The following is a 23956-nucleotide window of genomic DNA, read 5'->3' on the forward strand; positions in this document are numbered from 1 at the left end:
TTTGGATCCCCGCTGGGGGCTTTGGGCTCCCTTACAGAAAACAGCTGAGCCAGGGTAGAAGGCTCAGGGGTGACCAGGGAATTCGGCATGGGCTCAGACTGGGGCAATGGGAGAGAAACCAGCCAGAAAAAACGTCACCTGCAGCAGCATCGTTCGTTTTCAAATTTTGTTTTACAGGACCTGCCGATAATCAGCCACTGAGAGCTCTGCACGGGTGGCTGGGCAGAGCCTCGGGGACGTACGTCGCCTGCCACATACCAAGCAGGACCGTGATCTGGGAACAGGCTCCCACCCTAGGAAGCCCAGTGGCCTTGGGCTGCCAGTGGGGACTGGGAGGGTGATGGGAGGGTGGGAAAGGGGGGTGCCCACAGGTCGCCTGTTCCCTTAAAAGACACTTTTAAGGCATGAAGGCTGTGTTCTCCAGAGGCAAACCGCTGCCTCAGGAGCTTTGAGGCGTCCGGCCAAGTGGGAACGTGAGTGCCCGTGTGAGGGAAGGGGACAACAGGCGACTTCTGTGGAGGAACGAGAGCCCAGCTGCCCGCACCCACGATGCACCCCTCTGTCCCTGCCCCACACATGCTCATTCCCTGCTTTGGCACCTACTGTTTGTTCTGCCCTGGACGCCTTCTCCCTGCATCCCCGGCCCACTCACACTTACCCTTCCCTACAAAGTAGATGCGGGTCCACCAGCTTTAAGTATTTATTTCAACACTGCTGTGGCCTCTCCTGCTGTGGAGCACAGGCTCCGGACGCGCAGGCTCAGCGGCCACGGCTCACAGGCCCAGCCGCTCCGCGGCATGTGGGATCTTCCCGGACCGAGGCACAGACCCACGTCCCCTGCATCGGCAGGCGGACTCTCAACCACTGCGCCACCAGGGAAGCCCAAGAATCAAGTTTTTAACCACCACAGGCCTGAGCGGAGAAGGGAGACGGGAGGCTCACACAGAAGGCAGATTCGAGCTGTGGTGCTGGATGACAGGCCTTCCACACGCGGCGAGGAAGGGAAAGATCCCGGAAGGAAGCAAAGCTGGGCAGATGTGGAGGAGCGGAGCCGTCCAGGCACGTGATGTGGGAAGGACAAGGCATCCACCAGACCAGGAAACACAGACTTCACTCAGAACCGTGGGATGGGACAGGGGATTCCTCTTAGGGCTTGAAGGACACTGGCAAGTGGCAGAGCCTGGACTGGAACCAGGAAAGCCCAACCCCAGCCCAGGCCCACCTGCCCAGGCCTCTGAAGGCACAGTGGTTCTCGCTGAGGTCCATGTTGGGCACAGCCCTAGACCCCGCCCTCAACTCATGACAGGGAAGGTGCACAGGACAGGGAGCACAGCGCGGCGACCAGGTGAGGCCTTGTACGCCCTGCCACTCGCTGCTGTGTGGCCTGGGCAAATCGCTCTACCTCTCTGGCCACCGTTTCCCAGCCTCAAGATGAAGACAAAAAGCCCTCACTGCCCTCTCACCCTGCCACCCTGCCTCCCTGCCAGAGGTGTCCTGTGCACGGCGTCACTGTTATGATGGCTGCTGCAATTTGGATGCGTGAGCCGCCTGTGATCTAGAGAGCTCAAGGGGAGACTGCACCTCTTCTAGGAAGGCAGCCAAGCTGTTAGCACCTGTTATATTTCTTTTTAACGGGGAGGGCGGGGGAGGGCATGAGTGTCCAAGGTCACAGAGTCCCTGAGGAGTCTGAGGACACCAACAAGCAAACCCAGAGGGTCAGAGCTGAGGGTCTCGGGTGCCCCTCACTGAGCCCTCCCCGAATGGGGCTTTACAAAGGAGAAACTTGACACCTGGAGAAGCAGCTGGCCCAGGGGTGGAAAGAGGGAGGGTCTGAGACCCCTTGTGGCTCTGCGCCTGAGAGGCTTTGAGGCTGTGCCATAACCCTGCGCTGCTTGGATGGGAGTGAGCTCCCCATCACAGGGGCATTCCAGCAGAGATTCCTCCCAGCATGGAAGCCAGGAGACGGGACCTTCAAGGGACTCTCGGGCAGCAGGATGCCAGCAGCAGTCCACCAAGCATGAAGCTCTGGTTTCCTCCAGAGGCTCCCGGCTCCCTGGAGTGAGAGAAGGAGCTGACGCCCCTCAGGAATATGTTTGCCTGTGTCGCCAGGCACGCTCTGCCCATAGCTCTTCCCTGAGGACACCCTGGTCCCGCGGGACACCGAGCCAGCTGTGCCTGCTGTCCTGGCCTTCCTTCATGCACACCAGAGCTGCTTTGCTCCCGGTGTCCAGGAGAGGCAAATGCCCAGGCCTTTCCTGGCCTCCTCAGTGGGCACTAAAGCTGGCACTGACCTGGCTGCTGCAAGGCCGGGGGAAGGAGGGCTGCCCGCCCTGCAGAGAAGAAAGACTCCTGGCAGCCGCACCCTCGCTCAAACTATTCCCTCCTCCAGGGTTCCCTTCTTCCCTCTCCCCCCTTTAAAACGACTTCTCAGTCTTCAGAGCCCAGATGAAACGTCTCCCTTCTGGCTGGGTCTCTCCTGTGCCCGCAAGTTCAATTAATCTTTTCTTCTGATGGGCTTCTCTGGAGCTCTGTACATCCTTTATTACCACTTTATCCACCCTGCTTAGAGCAATCTTATCTGTGTCTTTCTCCCTGGTGAGCCCCTGAGCGCCCGAGAATGTCATTTCTTCCATACCCCCAGAGTTGGACACAGTAGGGCACACAGTGTCACACAGTAGGTGCTCAAAAGACAACTGTGAAACCGACTAGAACTGGGGCCAGTCCCCGCACCCCAGAAGAAGGACAGTTCACGGCCATAGATGCCTCCCCTTAGAGCTCAAGTATTTCTCAAGTATTTCTCCTCCCTTTCCCTCATGTGTCCCAGGCCCTGGAGATGGCTGGTATTTTCAGCCCTGTGAGGGCTGCAGAAGCAAATGAGGCCCAGAAAGGGAAGTGAGTGCCCAGTCACACACGGCAAGGCAGGGTCTTGAGAGTCCCAGAGCACAAACGCCAACCACACACCGTCCAGCCTGGCCTCCCATGCTCGCTGTGGGGAGAGAAGGCGGAGGACTGAACTTACCACAGCATCCAGAGATCAGCACAGACAGCCAGACCACGAGGCAGCTGGAAGCGACGTGGCACCTCATGGCTCCTGGGGACAAAAGGAGGGGAGGGTGAGAAACGTCCTATTGGAGCGCCTGCTCTTGCAGGCTGTGCAGCGCTGCCTCAGCCCTGCAGCTCCGGGAGAATTGGGCCTGAGAAGGGAGGAGAGAGAATCGGTGCAGACGGGGGGGCGGGGCACATGGGGAAGAAGACAGGGTCTGTACCCTGGGGTTCTGTCATTGTCCAGTGCTGAGAGTGGTGTGGCACGACTGGGCTGAGGGCATGGGCAACAGTCCCCTCTGTGCCCTCGTGGAGGCCGACTGCACGGCTTGTGGGCAGGGCTCAGGGGGCACAGGGACAGGTTTGTGACACATGCGGGCCTCAGTGGGCAGAGGGAGGGGCTGCTGCCTCTATCCTCCAGGACAGCATCCCTCGAGGGCGGTGGAACCTGGTTTAGTGGGGACAGAGTTAGGAGGTGGGTGCTGAGCAGGAACCCAGGGGTCTCAGAGCGGGTCGGCAGCCGCCACCCCCCCCCCCCCCCCGCCAGCCAAAGTGCCCAATGAACATGTCTTTTCCTGTTTTTATATCTGCAGTATCATCTCATAACCTTGGATATGAAAGCAGCCCCCAGGCCATGGTGTCCAAAGAGGCACAGAGAAGGGAGGTAACCTGACCAGGGCCCTCCAGCAAGTCTGCGGAAAGCTGGAGCCGGACTTTTCTCTCTAGCTAAGCTCTAGAGAGAGCTGGGGTCCAGCTGCCAGAGGCTTAGCAAAGCAAGCTCCCATCTCTAAGTGTAGTGGGGTGGGGGTTGCGGGTGGGCGGCGGGAGGGCTGCTCCCTCCCGTCGCGGCCGTGGCCTGCCCGGCCCCATTACAGCAGGGCCACGGCCCTCTGGTTCCTTCCTACGCCCGCAGCTGCTCTGGAGCAGGCCTCCCTGGAGACCAGCAGTGACACCGGGAGGGGCCCATGCTCCTCAGCTAGGGATCCCTACCTTCCGCTAACGCTGTCTCACCTCCGTGTCTCAGCTCACTGCCCACTCACCTCTGCGTCCCCACAGCCTAGCCAAGGGCCCACACATCCTCCTTCAGGGAGCACCTACTGTGCACCTTGCCTGGGAGGCATTAGCCTCCCCGGTCCACGAGGTGAGGTCTGAAGGCCGAGAGCCGTTAAACAATCTGCTCAGAGACCCCCAACTAGTGAGTGGTGGGGTCAGCATCTGGACCCAAGTTGACATGCCACCTCCCTTATCGTTAAATGCTCAGGAAAGCCTTGGGGAGGAGAAGGGAGTTGAAGAAAAGGGTTTTGTGGAGAGACTTCACATCTCTGCAAGACCTCGGGGCAAGGGCTTCAGAAAGGGCACAGGGCTCAGATCTCTCAGTTCCGGACCTGGAGCCGACTCCCTCTCCCAGCCGGGTGCCAAGTGGAGGGTGGATCCTGTCCCACACCACACACAATGGCCCGCGGTGCCCTCGTGTTTTCCTTGAATACTGTACTTAAAATGTTCTAATTACCAAGTATGAAACAGTGACGTGGGAAATAAAAGATTCTAAGATGTTGTCACGTAATAAAAGACAAATGCCCATCATATCCCTGTATTTCCACCCCTTTGCGTTTCCAGAGGTCAGCAGCCTATCACAGGGGCAGGCAGGGCATACAAATGAGGAGACCCCAGTGGTGGGAATGACGGTCATTTGGAGGCCAACACTCTGTCCAAAAGCAGCAGCTGCTGATGTATTTCAGCCAAGAGGGAATGTGGGTGCAGTGTGCCCAGAGCTTCTGATTTTTCTCAATGAAAAGCTGGAAGTTTGGTTTTTACTATGAATTCAATTTGTAAATGTTGGCAAATAATTCCATTTTCATGAGCCACACGTGACCTGTCTGATGGCCAGAGTGGGCAGCTTGGGCCTGGCGTGCATCTACGAGGCCCTTCTCCACACCCAAGCAGATATGTTCACGTTACAAAGGCGTACGAGTGGTGTGGTTGCTGTTTCCCTTTAGGACGATGAAGTTACCCTCTACACAAAAGAAACTCACTTTTCTCATGTCGTAATAATTCACAGACAGCCCGCCAGGTCAACACTGCCACATCCACTTCCTCCATTTTCAGAGCTAGATAACAGTTCATCGTATGGACGTTTCATCATGGAGACAAACATCCCCTATTGTTGGGTATGTGAGTGTTTACAGGTTCTTGCCACACAGGCAATGTCACCGTGGGCATCTCTCTGCATGTAACTGTGTTGGGACTTTGCTCTCAATCTTGGTTCTCCAACAGCGGCATTAATGGGCCAGTTAAATACAACACAGAGCACGTATGTAAACTTTTCTTAGCCACTGTCATATTACCTTCTGTAAAGACTGTGGCAATTCCCACTCCATCTAGAAGTGTATGAGAGGGCCTCTGTGCCCACCTGGAAGTGATCCCTCTTTTAAATGGCTGCCAATTGGAAGCATGAAAAATGGAATGGCCTTGTTGTTTTAATTTGCATTTCCCTAACTACCAGTGACGACGCCTTTTTCTAAATGTTCAAACCACTTTCCATCTGTTATCTTGCATTAGCCTACCGTATGCTGCAAAGAAGCTAGCCAACATCACAAGCATTATCCCTGATTCAGAAGAGGAGAAACCGAGGCACAGAGCAATTAAGTGACACTCTGACATCTCCTAGTGAGTGAGTGTCTTTTAAAAAAAATCTCCAGCCCTCTGCCTTTGGAAACCAGCTGTTATGAGAATTAAACAACATCTGCTGAGAAGATCGTCCACAAATAGCTGGGAGTGCACACCGTTCTGCTGGGTGCTGCAGGAAGTCTGCAGCGGAAGAAAGGAAGGAAGAAAATGAACACTTACTAGGCAACTCCCACAAGCCTGGGATTTTCACAGGTACGACTTTATTCAAGCTTCCCAAATATCTCTAAAATGTAGTTATTATTGTCCCCATTTTACAGATGAGGAAATTAAGGCTCAGAGAGGTCACCTAGGATTGGACCTGAGTCCCACGCTATTTCCATCACACCATGCTGCTGTCCACCCCCTTTCCTAATCTATGAAAGGGGAAGGCGTGGTCCCTCCCTCAAGGAGGACAATACACAACACAATAGACACAGGATGAATGTGACACAAAGAAGTGAGCATGTGTGCACAACACACACGAGTGCGTGATGCATCTCACTTTCCACGAGCTGGCTCAGGCTCTGACGCTGCTGGGCACACTGTTCCCATCCTCTCTTCTTAAATGTCTGTTTCCCCTTCAGAGGCACTCACACTGCCTCAGTGCCCCCCTTCTGTCAGTCAAGGGCAGCCAAACACAGCCCTCACTTGACGGGATTGGCAGAGGCCATCTCTGGAGCATCCAACAGCAGGGACAATCTTTGTTCCATCCTGACTCTCCATTCTTGCCTTGGGGCAAGGTGGCACAGACGCTAGGTCGAGGGGACACAGGCTCCAAAGGGTGAAGCAGAGTGGGCAGGACCAAGTGGGTCCATCCTACTACTGAGTTTTCCCGGAGATCCCAGATCTTATTCTTCCTCTGGTCCCTCTGGCCAAGAGGAGGAAAGCAAGGTCCAGAGAGAACAGAGGCTAGTGGCAATGGGAAGAGGCCCGTGGGCCCCAACCTCCACAGCAGGTGTTGCGATACATGCTGCCTTTGCCTGCCGGCATTCCCTAGGTGCTGGGGCTGCAGCGAGTGGCATGGGTCCCCCGGCATTGCCTGACCTCGCTCCGCCTTGTGAAACAGCTGCTTCCCCAGCCTCCAGGCCTTCCCATCTCCTGGCCAGCAGAGCTCCATGGCCTTCTCTACCATGCAAGGCTGTGCCACCCTCAGGATTCAGCCTGAGCTCCCACTGACCCTCACCTGTCCCCACTGGACCAGGAAACATAGACACACACCCTTCTGTGCTGGGCTTCCTGTCCGGCCTGGTATAAGTCCCAGAGGTACAAGCAGGGTTAGAGCCGGCTGTCCCAAAACCCATTCTCACAGGAAGCTTTCCAGAAATCTCTCAAACATACCCACTGCCAAGAAGACCCGAAGCCAGGACCCAAAGCCCTCAGGCTGCCAATTTCCAACATCCGTTTTCATGCCAAGCCCTGAAGCAGGCACTGTGGGAGGGATACAGGGTCATGAGAAAGGCTGGCAATGCATGTGAGATATCAAAAAGCACCTGCGCCTGTCACTGCCCAGGGCCACGCAAAGAGAGAACTCCTGAGCCTTCTAGGGGAGCTGAGATGTGAGCTACACAGAGTTCAAGGATGCATACTGCTAACACTTACTGAGCACATAGTACATGCCAGCCACCATGGTGTGTAGTGTGTCCTACATGCTGGGGCTTGGAGAGGTTAAACAACTTGCCCAAGGTCACACAGCCAGTAAGTGCTCAAGCCCAAGGTCTCCCAGCCTCAGCCCCAACCCTTGCTGAGCTCAGACATGTGCCCCAGGGCAGGCCCACACTGAGGGCCTGGTGGGAAGGCCCTGGGCAGGACCCTGCATCTACTCAGAGGCTATTAAGCCAGACCTGGGTGAGAATACAACATGCTCCACAGCCACAGTATACAGGAGCCAGCAGCAAGGCCAAGTGCGTGTGCCAAAAGAAGAGGTACAACTAGGGCTGGTGAGCAGGCTCCTGTTTAGTCTGCCCTTCCACGCTGACATCTGACAGGCACTGCCCCTGGAACCAGTACCAATAAGACAATGCACGCACCATCAGGGGTGACCAAGTTCTCCCTCCGCACCCCCCACGCCTCCTCCAGCACCATCCCCTAGAGGTTCACACCTTTGTCCCTGGAGGGAGCAGACTACAGAATTTCCCAGATTCAAGGCAGCAACCCTGCCCAGACTGGCCTTCACCTTGTCCTGTCATCAGCCCATAACGACCTGCTGCTCATGGAGGCCTGGGCTGAGGGCCAGCAGGGAAGGCTCCGGCCAGTGGCGCACTTACAGCAACCCGGGACTCACCCCCACATAGGAATCACCTCCTCCCCAAATAAAATCAAAGCCTCCACCTACACCTGAGAGAGCTTATGAGCTACACGGAGAGGTGTGGCCCCATTGCACATGTCTGCCCCGACATCACCGGCTGTGGGCCAGGCACTGCGCTAGACAGCGGCCTAGAGAAGAGAACAGGCTGATGACCTGGTGGGGGTGGGGAGCTGGCACGCCTAAGCGAGCCCAACACAGAGAGTCGGTGAACAAGTTCTACAGTGAGTTCGGGATGGTAAGTGCTAAGGAAGGAAGGCAGGAGCGCGGCAAGAGGTCTGAGTACCACTGAAGGTGATGTATGAACCAACACATGAGGAGGCAAGAGAATGAGCTGTGTGGTTATCTGGGAGAAAGGCCTTCTGGACAGAGGCAACAGCCTTTGCAAAGGCCCTGGGGCAAGACGTGCTAGCATGCCTGAGGAACGGCGAGGAGGCCAGTGTGGCTGAAGCGGCGTGCACGGTGGGGAGAGTTGTAAGAGATGAGGGCAGAGAACAATGGGACCACCATGGGCACCTTGTAAACCACGGACATGAGTAAACTGGGAGTCGTGGTCTTCAGACAGCCAAGAGGGATGAGAGTGACTCAAGGTTTCAAGGAGAACTCTGGCTGTGGAGTTGAGGACTCACAGCAGGAGGCAAGGGCAGATACAGGCAGACAGTTGTGGAGGCTACCACAGTGATGCAAGCCACAGATGCCGGGGGCTCCAGCAGGGTAGGGGTAGCGGGTGTGAGATCTGGCAGACTCCGGGCATTTTCAGAGTACAGCTGAGAGGGTTTCTTGCTGGAGAGGATATAGCTGTGCTAGAAAGAACTGAGCACAGGGTTTTGGCCCAAGCACCTGGAAGGATGGAGATGCGATTAACCAGGACAGGGGAAGGCTGCGGGTGGGACCAGCTGAGGGGCAAGATCTGAAGCTCAGGTTGGGGCACGGTGAGTTTGGAATGGCTGCTGACAGCCAAGTAGCAATGCTGGATGGGGCAGGAGGATACCCTCAACTAGAGCTCAGGCCTGAGGTGGGGCTAGAGATGTGAATGCGGGCATCATGGGCACTTGAAGCCACCAGAGGGACAGGATCACCAGGGCTCCCGCACCCTCAAGCTGAGGCAACTTGGCTGAGAATCAATCAATATTTGAAATCTGTATGAAGAGCCTGAAGGTGTGTATACCCTCGTGGCCCAGCGATTCCACTTCCAGAACTTTAGCTGAGGAAATCATCACGGCCGAGCATGGACACTCAGCCACAGAACATTCGCTGCTGTGTTATTTATGACAACAGAACAGCCCAGACAGCCAAGGGGGACTGGTTCAGTTGTGGGATGTCCACAGGAAGCGCTCAGAGGATTGTGTACGGCTGTGTACATGTGTGAGTGTGAGTGTGTGTGTGTGTGGGGGGGTACACAACACATACAGGACTGTTACGTGAAACAGTGGTTTCATCTGGTGAGTTTATGGCTGACTTTATATTCTTCTACATACGATTTTCATTTTCCTCATTTTCTATAATAAATATTCAATGTTTTAACAGTCAGAGACCTAGCTTGTGTCCACCCTACCAAAACGTTGCCAGCAGCCTGTGAACAGACAGACAACTCTGATTAGAAAGTTCCTTCCTATGCTCTTCTGAACTTCCCTGAGGCCCGCGGTCCTAGGTCTGAAAGCCACAGGAGACCCTCGGAGCTGGGCGGATCCTCAGGTTAACCGTACCCCTCCGAAGCTGTTCAGACCCTTCTAGGGACAGGAGTTCACTCCCTCCCGGGAAGTGGGTCCCAGTTCTGAGGCCCTGCCAGCCCAGCCAGGCTACCTTCCCACCCCGCGGGGAGGAGGTCTGATGAGGCCCATCACGGACGACTTCCCCCTGCTCCGCCCACGGAGACGCATTAGCAACAGAGTGGCTAAAGCCCAGGCCTTGCAGACCAGGCCCAGGTCTGAAGCTTGGCCCTCTCCCGAGGGTTGTCCCCCCGGGTGGGGGGTCAGGGGGAGGTCCTGAAATTTAAAAGTAAAACGAGTGCCCTAATGTACTCATCCGCTCTCTCACATCTGCAAACTGGGCTCTGTGAACTGCAGCAGGGGGGCCCCTGGCCCAACCTTGGAGGGCCCCTCCTTCCTGTCTCCCCTTTCCCCAGGCTGGAGGGAGCCAGGTTCCTCTCAAACCCCTCCCGATCCGCAGGGGTTTCATCAAATGCCTTTGCACCGAACCCGAGATGCAGCCCATCGCAGCCTGGCTTCCTGGACAGACTAGAAAGCATGCTCGTCGGAGCAAAGCACTCTCTCCTCTTCCGGGAAACCAGCCCACTCTGGGCTCAGCTCCTGCGCAGGCCCTCCTGTCACCGTTGCCCACCTCTCCCCGCAGCCCAGTCAGGAGACGCAGGGGCAGAGGGTGCACTCAGCATGCCGACAGGCAGTGCTTTCCATCCCAGCAGGCAAGGGGACAGAGCAGAGGGGGAGGGAAAGGGCAGGAGGGGACACCTGAGCATTTCAGCTTCTCAGGATTGAGAGATTTTCACAGCAGGGTGCCACGATTTCGTTTGAACTGTTATGAATTCCCATAAAATCAGACGCACTCAACTTTGAATAGAAATACACTGCAGAAATCAAAGACAATTTGGGGATTATTCACCACCACTACACACAGAGATGTTTGTGCGTGCAAGGAGACATCTGCAGGCACATTGTTAGGGCCACGGATGGCCACACTTCAAAGCCCACACCATCCAGGCCACTGTCTGGGGAGGCTGCTAGGATGGAAGGTCACTTACAGGGACCCTACTTGGAAGGAGGGAAAAGACCACCCTGTGGCCATTATATTCTTGTGCCCTTCCCTGGGTCCCTCCCCAAAGCTCCCACCGAGTGAACCAGGGGTGGGGGTGGGGGGAGGTGAGCCAAGCAGGGCTGCGAGGGGCACAGCCTGAGACCCCCATGGTGGCGTGTCAGGTGGTCCAGCATCCTCCACAGGGGGCTAGGTGTCTTGAGTCCCCTCAACCTATACTTTTTAAAAAATCATTCAGCAGGAACTATATTTTATTCTGTCCTTTTTGGAAGTCATACACAGACAGGGTAAATAATTGTACAGGAGGATGTAGCGCAGGAAGTGAGTCTCCTTTCTACCCAAGCCCACACATGCCCAGAGGCAATCAAGAATTCCTGAAGTACTGTAGGTACGCGTAAGGATATAGCATATAGGTCTCTCCTCCTCTTAAAAAAAAAAATCAAGTGGTATTCATGCTATGCTACTCCTAGGTGTTTCTCATGGCAGTGTATCCTGAAGATGGCTCTATCTCAGTACACACTGAGCTGCCTTGCTCTTTTCAGTAGCTGCGGAGTGTTCTATACAGGGGGACCATAATTAACCTCTGCTGATGGACATTTAGTTTGTTTTAAACCTTTCGCATTAACGAACAAAGCCACAATGAATATCCTTTTTCCCATGTCTATACACCGTGTGAAGTGGGAGATTTTCATATTTTTATAGCTGTTGACAAACTGCTCTCCAAAGAGGGTGCCCGAAGTTGCACTTCCTCCAACAATTAGGAAAGGGCCAGTTTCCCGATACCGTCACCAGCACTGGGCACTCACTCTACTTCTGAGTTCCAGAAAAGGCAGCTGAGGCTCCTGATCCTCAGATCCCCAGTCCCATCAGGGTGGGGAGGAAGAAGAGAGTTGATCAAGGTCACCTTTCTCCTATCTCCCGACTCACCAGCATGGTAACAGCCAACAGACCCTGGCCCAGCTCTGGCACGTTGCTGAAATTTGCACCCTCTCCCTCATGGGGTCACTGCCAGTCACCACACTCTGTGTTCTCCCTCTGTGCCTCGGCCAGGCTATTCTCTCCATCTGGAGGACCACCTGGCCCCACCTTGCATGTCCAGCCCCCCCTGCAGGGCACAGCTCTAATGCCACTTCTTCCATGAAGCCTTCCTGGATCTCTGCCGGCAGTGGGATCCTCAGCTCCCCTTGTCCTTCATACATTTTTGGAGACAGCTATCCCAGCTGCAAGGGTTAGTCAGACTTTCACACATCCTCCTTCTGCAAGAAGACCCTCAGCTCCTTGCAAGCAGAGTCTACTTTACCCCATACAGCCATCTGCCAACTTAACATCTCCTCTTGGTGTGTCTCTAACATTTAACTTATCCAACAGCGATCCAATTTCTTCTCTGAATAGGTTCCCGTCCTTGCTTTTCCCATCTCAGTAAATTCACTTCCATTGACACATTCTTTTGATTAATTCAGTTGACAAATATCTTTCATGCATCCGTAAGTGGCACTTTCCTCCTTACCCCTTCCACCACCGTATTTCAGGCACACTAGCCATTTCTCAGCCTCAAACCTGCCAAGTTCATTCCCACCCCCTGGTCATCACTGTGGGTGATCATACTAGCAGAAGCATGATCCTCGTGCAGAGGGGCTTGCCTCTGGAGCTCCTGCCTTTCAACCTGAGAGGAACATGCCCCAGATAGAGTGAGGAGACTGAACCCACACAGGGCCCAGAATCAAGCTCAGTCATGCCTCGCTAGATTTGCTGACCCTTCCCCATCGGCCCACAGACACATAAGTGAGAGCAAATGATTGCTGTAGTGGTTTGTTATGCAGCTTTACCGAGGCAATGAGTGACTGATACCAGCACTATGAAAAATATATAACCATAGACAACAGCAGCGAGGGAAATCTTCATGCCATTGGATTTAGCTATAACACCAAAAGCACAGGCAAGAAAAGAGAGATATATTGGACTTCATCAAAATGAAAAACTTTTGTACATCCAAGGACACTGTCTACAGAGTAAAAGGCAAACCTGCAGAAGGTACTTGCAAATCACATATCTGAGAAAGGATTAATATTTAAAGTACATAAACAACTCCTAAACAGCTTTTGAGTCAGACTGTATTCCACGTGGCAGTTTTTGTGAAAATCTCCTCTAGTGGGAATGGTACAGATTTCTGGGAGGCCATTTGGCATAATAAAACTCCAGGTTTTTTTCCAGTTCCACCGACCAGAATTTCCCTAAGGAAATCGTCAGAATCATGGCACAGAGGTGCTTTCTTTTGAGGATGTTTACAGTAGCACTGTTTCTACTGGTAAAAACAGGCCAGACAATAATCAACGACAGAAGTTTACATGAGTAAATTAGGGCACTTTCATGTAGCCGGCTACGAGGCAGCCACGGAAAATCATGTTTTCAGAGAACGTTTATTGACAAGGAAAAATGTTCATGGCAAACTGTTAAACAGAAAACGGAAGCTACAAGACTATTCATAGTGTGTTACTATGTTTGAAAAAAATAAATTATATATTATATATATATATCTGTATGGAAAACATCTAGCAACACATTTGCATCTTTATTTTATCTTCCTCAGTGAGATAACAGGTGATTTTTTTTTTATCCTTAATGTTTTTCTGTATTTTCTAAGCTATCTGCATTGGGGTACTAACAGTATCTAAACAAAGTAGAAAATATCCCATTTAAAAACTAGTAGTCAAGACAGCATGGTTCTGGCATACAGAGAGACACACAGATCGATGGAATAGAATTAACAGTCCAGAAATAAAACCATGTGTCTATGGTCAGCTGATTTTCAACAAGGATGCCAAGTCCATTTAACTGGGAAAAAGCAGTCTTTTCAACAAACGGTACTGGGACAACTAGATAGTCCCATGCAAAAGAATAACATTGGACCCTACCTCACTCCATCTACAAAAATTAACTCAGAAACAAAAACCTATATGAAAGAGCTAAAACTCTTAGAAGAAAAATAGGTATAAATCTTCATGACCTTGGATTAGGCAATGGTTTCTTAGATATGAGACCAAAAGCATAAGCAACAAAAGAAAAAACAGACAAGTTGGCTTTCATCAAAATTAAAAATATGTATACTTCAAAGGACACTACCAAGAGAATGAAAAGACAACCCACAGAATGGGAGAAAATATTTGCAAATCATACATCTAACAAGGGACTTATCTAGAATATATAAAGAACTCTTAAACTCAACAGTAAAAAGATGAATAACTCAATTTAAAAATGGGCAAAGGATCTGAATAGACATTTCTCCAAGGAAGATGTAGACATGGCCAATAAGGCAAAGAAAAGATGCTCGATGTCACTGGTCATCAGGGAAATGCAAATCAAAGCCATAATGAGATATCCCTTCATACTCACTAGTTTAGCTATAATCAAAAAGATAATAGCAGCGTTCGAGAGGATGTGGAGAAACTGAACCCTCCTTCATTGCTGATGGGAATGTAAAATGGTACAGACACTTTAAAATAGTCTGGCTGCTCCCCAAACTATTAAACAGTTAGCATAAGACCCAGCAATACCACTTCTAGGTACACAGCTAAGAGACATGAAGACCTATGTCCACACAGAAACTTGCACATGAACGGCCGAGCGTTATTATTTTTAATAGTCAAAAGGTCAAACAAACCAAATGTCCATCAATGGACAAATGGATAAACAAAACGTGGTGTGTCCCTGCAACGGGATATTATTCAGGCATAAAAATTAACGAAGTACTGATACAACATGGATGAACCTTAAAAACATCATGCTTTGTCAAGGAAGCCAGTCACAAAAGAAGACCACGTGTTATATGAGTCTATCTATATGAAGTGTCCAGCCAGAAAAGGCAAATCTATAGAGACAGGAAATAGATTAGTGGTTGCTTAGGGTTGACGTGATGGAAAGATATGGGGGTGATAGGTAAAAGGTATGGTTTCTTTCGAAGAGGATGAAAATGTTCCAAAATAGACTGTGGCAAAGGTTGCGCTTTTCTGTGAATGTACTAATAACCACTGAACTGTACAGTCTAAGTGGGTAAATAGTATCATATGTGAATTATATCTCAATAAAGCTGTTTAAAGAATAAAAAAATAAATTTAAAAAGACAGAAAGCAAGCTAGTGTAGAAACTGAAGTGTATCAGATTTAAGCCAGTTAACCTGCCAGTTCAACCAGGGTGCTGACCCTTCTGCTTGTCTCTCTGGGTGCTGCCTCCCACCCCCAACCAGGGAGGCCACTTGGCCTCACCTAGTCCCATCTTGCCACACCTGAAGTCCATGCCCAGTGGTGAGCCAGCGTGGGCCAGGAGCAGCCCATGTTACAAATACGGAAACCGACTGCCACAGAGGCTGCCTCCCTTGTCTTCAGCCCTTCAGCCTGAGAGCCAGCGATGGAAATGGAGACCCCAGGTCCTGAGCCTGTCCCTGCAACCACTTGCTGGGTAGCCTTTGGAAAGTCCCCGCTCGCCTCTGTAAAGCGCAAGGTGGACGCGGTTTTCCTGGCTCTGCTCTTCTCTGCCTCTCAGATGCTGACCACGGCCCCGCCCTGCCCCGCCCCACCCACAGACAAGTCAAGGTCATTTGCTCATTGGCCAGGCAGGCACTCAAGGGAACTGTGAGTGGGACCAAGTTCAATCTCTACCGGCTAGTTCACTAGCGTCCCCAAGACCTGGGGGGGAGAGGGAAGCCAGGTCACCCTTTTGTATGTCCCTTTCTTACCAGACAGATGGAGGGGTACACATATATTCCAAGTCTCCACCTCCTTCTCTCCTTCTGCCCTTTCGACTCTCGGCCTCTGCACCCCAAAACCTGCCCCAAAGAGTCTGGAATGCTGGGCAGCCGTCACCCAGCAAGTTCCATGCTGCATCCTGAGGCACAGCCCCCAGCTCTAAGCAGCTGCCAGGAGGACATCTCTGCTGATTTTAGCTCTGCAAAGTCTTTCCGTGAATGTGACTGCAAATCTAGACAGGCAGATGCTAGGCCATTTCACAGATGAGGAAACAGCACTGAGAGGATCAGCTGGATGCTGAGAACAAGCCAAGGGGTCAAGTGGCAGAGTCTAGGCCGCGTCCTTGGCACAGGTCCCTGGGGGACCGCAGGGAATGAAGGCGACAGAGAGAGCACGAAAGTGCCCACTTCCTGCTGTGGTCTCACCCACACAGGAGCTCGAGAGTCCAGGCCAGGGCAGGCGTTGTCCCGGCAGATGGGCAGGGCAGGCTCCCGGCCAGCCACACTCCTAGGAAAGGTCTCTGCCTCATCCCCAAGCCCGGGGCTTAACGACTGGGAGCCCATTCATATTCTTTCTTTCTCTCTCTCCCTCTCTCCCACTGTGATGTTAGCCAAACTGGTTCCCTCGCCTGCCTTCCACCCCACCCCCTCCAGGACGCCCTCTGCGACCTCTCCAGTCTCCCAGGGACACCCGTTCAGCACTGAGCCTCTCCTCCTGCTTCTCCTTAGGTGCAAACAGGAATTTTCAATCACGGGGTAGCCATGAATCGTGTGGTAACCCCCAGGCAAGGCATCGGGTCTCTCCAAGCTTCAGTATCCTGGCCTGCAAGATGTCACTTAGGACGTCACAGCTCAGGCCTTTGCCTGGGCAGGTCCCCATGCCCGACGGCCCTCCCTCCCACCTGGCCATGTGGGGACTCACCTGTCAGAAAGAGGCTGAAATGTCACCTTCCCTGAGGAGTCTCCCTTGACCCCCTTCCAGCCTCCCAGGCAGAAGCGGCCCTCCATCCTCTGTCTGGGATCCCTGCTCACGCTGCTTTAAAGCACTTGACACAGGCATGCGAGTTCTCGTTTCTGTGCTAACCATGCTGAGGGCTCCTCCCCAGCCAGCCCAAGCCTGCGCATAGTAGGTGCACAGTCAACATTCCAGGACAGGGATACGGATGCGCCCCCTTCCAGCTTGAACAACCTGTGGCTGTGGTGCAGGAAAGCCGCTCTCAGCCAGGTCCACGTGGGGGCAATGGGATCCCCGTGGTAGTGGTGGTGGTGGGCGGGAGGGGCTGCATGTCCCCACCCCAGGGAACGGGGAGGAGGGGGATAAGGCCTGGGCTTGCTCTCTACAGGAAGCCGATAGTTTTCTCTGGAAGTTAAGTGATAAATCTTTCCCAGATTGTCTGTGACAGCTGCTTCCTCCCCACATAATTGTGCAAGGTGCTGTTCGATAGTTTTTATGCTTACTATTATCGCAGCTCCCGAAGGAAGAAAGAAGAGCCCAGAGGGGCCTTGGTGGGGAAGAAGTTTTAGATGCTTGACCAAGAGCTCAGTGAGGAACCGGGGTCCCGCCGGGCTAGCTCACTATGTGGTGGGGAGAAAGGGACAATTCCACACGGGGAGCTTCCGGAGATTGGCGGGAGACATCTGTGTTCAAGTCCCTGCTCAGCCTCAGTTTCCCCTCTGTTCAAACCGAGAGAATAGCACCTCCTCAGTGGATGTTATGAGGATTCAACGAGCGCCCTCGAGCGCGCCTCGCCCATGGTGAGCGTTCAATCGATTCAAATGCCCTCATGCTCTGCTCCATCCGCAGTCCCTGTCTCTTCTGCCTAATTCACAAAACACTAACAACACTAGTAGTAATGCCCATTAGGTGCAGGGCATGTCACTGTCGTCACGCTCATCACAGCCCCGCCTCGCCCCTCACCGGGATCGCAAGCCACCAGGGAGCCGGCGCCATGTGGTCTCAGACAAGACAGAGAGCACCACCCGTGATGCCTGCCCAGCTTACTGCTGCCTTTTAGGTCACCTGGCTCTCACAGCACCTTGCAGGTGGCAATGGCACCCGCTTTCCCAGATGGTGAGACTGAATCTCAGGGGGGTTAAGAGGCATGACCCCAAAACCCTGAAGTCTTTGGACCTCGGTTCAACTGACTCAACTAGGAATCTGTTTAGGTGAGCCCCAGAGCTGTCACCTCCCGCCACCGCCCTCCCTGCCTTCCCATCCCACTCCCAGCAAACAGACCCACCTGCAGAGGCCAGACCGTCCCGCCAGAGCTGCTGGCTAGCTATCCCTCTGCCTGTCCATTGCTAACCTCTGACCAGATGTGCTTCTCACCAGGACCCAGCCAAGGAGGGCCTTCCTGCTTTGCCCTCCTCCTCTGGAGGCAAAGGACTTGCCCCGAGCCTGGGGCAGGGAGTGATTTCAAGCCCAGCCCCAGCTGCAGGGCATGGTTAGCCATTTGGTTGTCACTGAGCCCCAGCTCTGTAGGGGCACAAAATCCACAGCAAGTTCTCTCTCATCCTTTTACAGGTAGCTTGGCCATCACCTCCTCCGGGAAGTGTTCTCTGATTTCACCAGCTAGGCTTCGGCATGACTTCCTCCACTCTACTGTGACCCTGATAGACAGACTACTCCATTCTAGCATGCCGTACAGTGTGCGTGTGTGTGTGTGCGTGCGCGTGTGTGTGCGTACGTGCGTGTGCACGCGTGCGTGTGTGTGTGTGTGTACATCTGTCTCCTTCACCGGCCTAGAATCAGGACCCTTACTTATTCACCTTGGGTATTCTGGAGCCTAACACAGGGGTTGTCACAGCATAGGAAGTGTTCAAGATTAGGTATTGAAAATATACAAGAATAAATGGAAGGGAGGGAGGGAGTGAAGGAGAGAAAGTAGAGGACCAGAGCGCAACTGCTTCTCCCAAAGAGAGACTATAGTGGGCGTGCCTCATGCCAAACACACCCTAAAATTCTGAAGGCTTTCCCCTTTGCTCCCCCCAACCCATGGAGCTGCCCAGGAAAGGCAGTCTTAAGACTAGGGGACCCGGGGCTGTGGGGGAAGCAGACGAGCATACTACCCCTCTCCTCTCTGGGCCTCCACTTTCCCATCTATGAAATGGGGATCCAGTTTCCCAAGGTAGAACAAGCACATGGGGACTGACAGCAGGTCCTTTGACCAGGAAAACCACCCACATCAGTGCAGGAGGCCATGAAGGAGATTTGAGGTGCCAGGGGCTGCTGGGGCTTGCCCCTCACCCCAACCACCTTCCTTCCTCACACAAGGAACACTGAACACCTGGGGCAGAAAACTAGAACCAGAAGAAACCCAGAGATTCCCAGCAGACAGTTCACTTTGCAGATAAGGAAACTGAGGCCCAGGAGGGAGGCGGGATAGGTATTAACACATGGTGAGTATGCGTACCAAGTGCTAGACTTCTTATAAAGTGTCATAGATCCTTACCACTACCTATGAGGGGGCCTTACTGACCCATCCTGCAGATGAAGAAACTGGGGCTGAAGGAGAATCCACAACTTGACTGGGATCTCACAGCAGAAAGTAACGACAGCAGGATTCGAACCCAGGAGGCTCTGGCTCCGGGAACAGAGAGACCTTTCCAGAGCACCACAGAGCAAGGGCTAGCCTGGAGCCAGGAGCACAGGAGCCAGTGAATCCAAGATGGAGGTTTTTGACTCTCCCGCCCCAATCCAGTGTTCTCTCTTCTACATGGTACAAGACTGCCCCACACTGTCCTACCCTCCAGACCTGGTGTGTGAGATTCAGAGAATCACTGAACACCAGGATTGGAGAGAACTACAGTTGGCTCTTCGTCCAATAGCTATACTCTACAGCATCCTCCCTTCTAGACTTTGAACCTGAGCTTATATGCCTCCAGTGACAGAAAGCTCACTACCTACATAGGATACATTCCATCTTTCGGACAGCTTGGTAAGTTAGGATGTCCTTCCTCTTAATGAATAAAAAAAAAGCCCTCTTTTAAAGACCCAAAGGCTTCAGGTGGCTTCGGGTTCACTCTGCCCACATCTGCTTCCATTCAGCTCCGCACACACCCACTTCCTCACCATCTTCCACCCCAGCCTCTTTTCATTTATCTCCTGACCCTCCCCCATTCCTCATCCTCAGTAACCGCTTTCTAACCTTTACTGAGGACATCTTTTTTAAAACACTCAGTTTAAGAAAAAATATTTCACATCTCTATGAGCAATACACAAATCATAATTCTTAAAAATAACAAATTGCAGGCCAGAGTAATCATAAGCAAATTGATATGGATAAATAAGCTTTTCTCTCGAGCAGTAGGTGGTTTATTTTAATCTAATGAGTTTTGTATTTTCCCAGCTTTCAGATTCCATGATGAAGCGCTGTCTGCAACAGAATTACGACGCTCTCCAAAATACTGTAATTTATGCCTCATTTTGTCAAGACTTTCTTGAAAATGAGATTTGTTCCTAGTGAAGAATTTTACTCAGCTCTTTCCCACATGCCCCCACCCACCTCTCCAGGCAAACAGGTTCTCCTCAGGCCTGGGGTGGGGGGTGGGAAGGGGGACAGAAGCCAGGTTAAACACAGGGAGACAGGCACGGACCTGGAAAGGAGTGTGGAGGACCATGCCTGGCAGACTCAGCCTTGCTTTGTGGCTGAGTAGCACCCGCTGCCCACTCTGTGCCTCGGCACTGCCTCCTGCAAACAGGGAGCGGCCACACCTGCCCAGACCTCATCCTTCCTTATGAGATGCTCAGAGGGCTCCTCTTTTGGGTTCTAGGGAACAGGATACAGACCTGAGACCCCTACAGACAGGAGAGAAGACTGACCCTGCAGGCAGCAGAGCAGCAGAAACTAAAGCTGGGGGGGGAACTAACAAGGCTATCTGTGGAGAAGCCTTTGGGGTCATCTGGTTGAATGTCCTCCAGGGACGGGGAGCTCACCACCATCTCCCCCAGGCTGGTGCACTGTTAAATGCACCACTGCCAGGCCACTGGAGGGAGCTTTCGATGCAGCTGGTTACGAGAAACACTGAAAGGAATAGAACAAGAGGTCAAGAGAGCAGCCAGACCGGCTGGATTCACACCCGGACTGCCCGTGTGGGTGGATGAGCTTTCCTGAGCTACTTAACTTCTCTGGGCCTCCGTTTCCCGCATCTCTGAAATGGAGGCAATGATAGCACCTACTTCACAGGGTTGCTACGAAGGTCAAATGAAGTAATGTTTGTAAAATACGTGGAATACAAGCTCACATATAATAAGCTCTCAATCAGCGTTATCAGTAGTGTTACCATCATCATCATCATTACGTGTGTGCAGAGACTGCTTGAGAGGACACTAAGAAACCAGAAAACCTACAGTCTCTGGAAGGGAAACCTGGGTGGCTGGAGGAGAGAGGGAGGAAAGAGAGACTTCACTGTATTCCATTTGGGGCCTTTTGAATTTTCTATGTACACTATATGACCTACCTGAAAATAAAGTTGTAGAAACAAAAGATAATTCGGTATTTCAAAAAAGAAAAAGAGGACTTCCCTGGTGGCGCAGTGGTCAAGAATCCGCCTGCCGATGCAGGGGACACAGGTATGAGCCCTGGTGCGGGAAGATCCCACATGCCATGGAGCAACTAAGCCCATGCACCACAACTACAGAGCCTGTGCTCTAGAGCCCACGAGCCACAGCTACTGAGCCCATGTACCACAACTACTGAGCCCGCGCACCTAGAGCCTGTGTTCCACAACAAGAGAAGCCACCACAATGAGAAGCCCACACAGCTCAACGAAGAGTAGCCCCCGCTGGCCACACCTAGAGAAAGCCCGCGTGCAGCAAGAAAGACCCAATGCAGCCAAAAATAAATAAAGACAAGACAAGACAAGAAAAGAAACAAACGAGAAAGAAAGAAAGACAAGTTTTCTCTTGTAATGGACCCCACGCTGCCTTCTAGGAACTTCCACTCTTTATTTGGGCTTATAGCCTCCAGAATCACACAGTCAACTTCTGCCCTTTGAAGCACCCTGCTCATTCGCTCAACAGACCTATCCTGAACACAAGCCCTGAGCTGCTAGATGCGAAGCGTTCAACAGAGGCCAAGCCAGACCCCATCGCTGCAGCCTGGCAGGTGAGAGGGACCCTCGGCCTCACCATCACCATCCTAAGTCTTCCAGGTGAAAACCCTTCTGGTGACATCTTCTCCCCTACTTGGCCCACTTTCTCTTAAAGAGCTGTCCTTGTGCCTGAACTAAGTTTCAGGTCCCCACTTTCGATTTTAAAATTAGGCAAGTTGACCATTTAATGATACGCATGATGAAGGGTTTAGGGGTGAAGTGAGCCAATGTTACACCACTAACTTTGAAATGCAGCCCCAAAGAAAGGGTTTGATGGATGCATATATGATAAATGAAATGCAACAAGATGTAAACTGTAGGATCCCAGTGGCGGGTACATGGCGTTCACTGTATAGGTCTTTCAACCTTTCTATGTGCTTGAAAATCTGTATGATAAAACTGGGGGGAAAGGAGGAGCATTAAAAACCACACAAAACTTCAAATGGCTTTTTACATCTAGGTGGCCCTCCAGTGCCCTTGTCCTATGGGTTGGGGACTTTTGGGGAAAACTAGAAAGAGAAATAGACAAATCTACAGTCATAATGGAAGACTTCAACACACCTTTCTCAAAAACGAATAGAAAAAGCAGAAAAATCAGTAAGGATACCAACATCTAATCAACCTGACTTACATATCTGACCTCACTGACAAAATGAACACTGTGTACATCTACAGAATAAACATTCTTCCTGTGAGGCAATGGATAATTTACCAAAATTCACCATTCTGGGCCATAAAGTAACTTTCAAAACATTTCAAGGAACTGAAGTCACTCAGTTTGATCATAGCAGATTAAGCTCAAAAACAACCATTAAAAAAATGAGGAAATCTCCAAATGTTTGGAAATGAAGCAAATGTCCTTCTAAAAAAATGTAAATCAAAGAAGAAAGTGCAACAGAAATTAGAAAAAATTTTGAGCCTTAAAATAATGAAAATACAACATCAAAATTTTTGACATACAACTTTTGTGCTTAGAGGAAATTTTATAGCCTTAAATTCAGATTTTAAAAAAGAAGAAACTCTATAAAACAATCATCTATATCTCTCTTGAAAAAGTGTTTCAAGAAGTAAATTAAACGCAAAAGTAGAAGGAAATTTTAAAATTTACTAACAAAAACAGAACTTAATGAAATAGACAACAAAATTAAATAAGCAAAAATCGGTATATTAAAAGTTGGTTCTTTGAAAAGACTAACAAAAGTGACAAATCCAGTGATCAGCAAGACAATGAAAAAAATGAGAGAAGGCATATGTTACCAGTATCATGAATGAATAAGGAAGTACCACTGCAGATTCTACAAAGTATAGAAACTATAAGACAATAATGAAGGAGATATTACGAATATCTTTATATCAATTCATATAAAAATTTATACAAAATAAAGTCCTCAAAAAATACCACTTACCAAAACGGACACACAAAAACACAGAAATATAAATAGTTTTGATAAAGTGTTATCAAAAACCTTCCCACTAAGAAATATAGGCTCATGTGGCTTCTCTATTTAATTTTCCTAAACGTTTAATGAAAAACATAATACAAATCTTATCCAAACTCCTAGAGAAACAGAAAAAGAAGAAACAGTTCCTAATTTATATAATGAGGCCAGCATAACCTGATACTATAATCTGACAAGGATATCAGAAGAAAGGCAAATCATAGGTCAATCTCTTTCATGAACACAGATGAAAAAAGTATTTTAAAGAATATTAACAATTCACATGCAAAATATAGTCAAGGGAAAGCTGTTATAGCTGGTCCAATAGTATCCAAGGGATTATGAAAAGAATAATGCATCAAGACAAAGCTGGATTTATCCCAGGAATGCAAAGTTGGTTAACTTCTGAAAATCAATTCATGTAATTCAGCACATTAACAGGAGAAAGAAGAAAAATTACATGATCATTTCAAATAGATGCAAAAATACATTTGATAAAGTTCCATACACATTTATGATAAAAAAAAAAAAACAGCTCTTAGCAAAACAGAAGAAAAGAGGCCATGTATGAAAAACCCACAGCTAACATCATACTCACTGGCTAAAGACATTCTTAAGATCTGGAACAAAACAAGGATACCTGCTATTACCACTACCATTCAACACAGTATTGAAAGTGCTAGCCAGAGTCATTGGGCAATAAATTCCCAATTCCAATTTTGAAAGGAAGAAGTAAAATTATCTCATTCACAGATGACATGATCATATATAGAAAACTCTAAAGATTCCATTTAAAAATTGTTGGAAAAAATAAAATCATAAAAATAAAAATTGTTGGAGCCAATAAATAAATTCAGCAAAGTTACAGGATACAAAATCAACTCATGCAAATAAGTTGCATTTCTA

General features: G+C 50.7%; 1 protein-coding gene across 1 annotated transcript in view; it reads right to left on the reverse strand.

Annotated features, from left to right (window-relative positions):
* LOC136136048 (cadherin-23-like) overlaps window positions 1–3086 on the reverse strand; it is a 323908-nt gene extending 320822 nt beyond the window's left edge. The window contains exon 1 of the mRNA XM_065893923.1: window positions 3020–3086. Coding sequence (XP_065749995.1) covers window positions 3020–3086 — 67 coding nt within the window. The remainder of the gene's footprint in view (window positions 1–3019) is intronic.
* Between the last annotated feature and the right edge of the window lie 20870 nt (window positions 3087–23956).

The sequence above is a fragment of the Phocoena phocoena genome, chromosome 16 (assembly GCF_963924675.1).
Source record: "Phocoena phocoena chromosome 16, mPhoPho1.1, whole genome shotgun sequence".
NCBI classification, from domain to species: domain Eukaryota; kingdom Metazoa; phylum Chordata; class Mammalia; order Artiodactyla; family Phocoenidae; genus Phocoena; species Phocoena phocoena.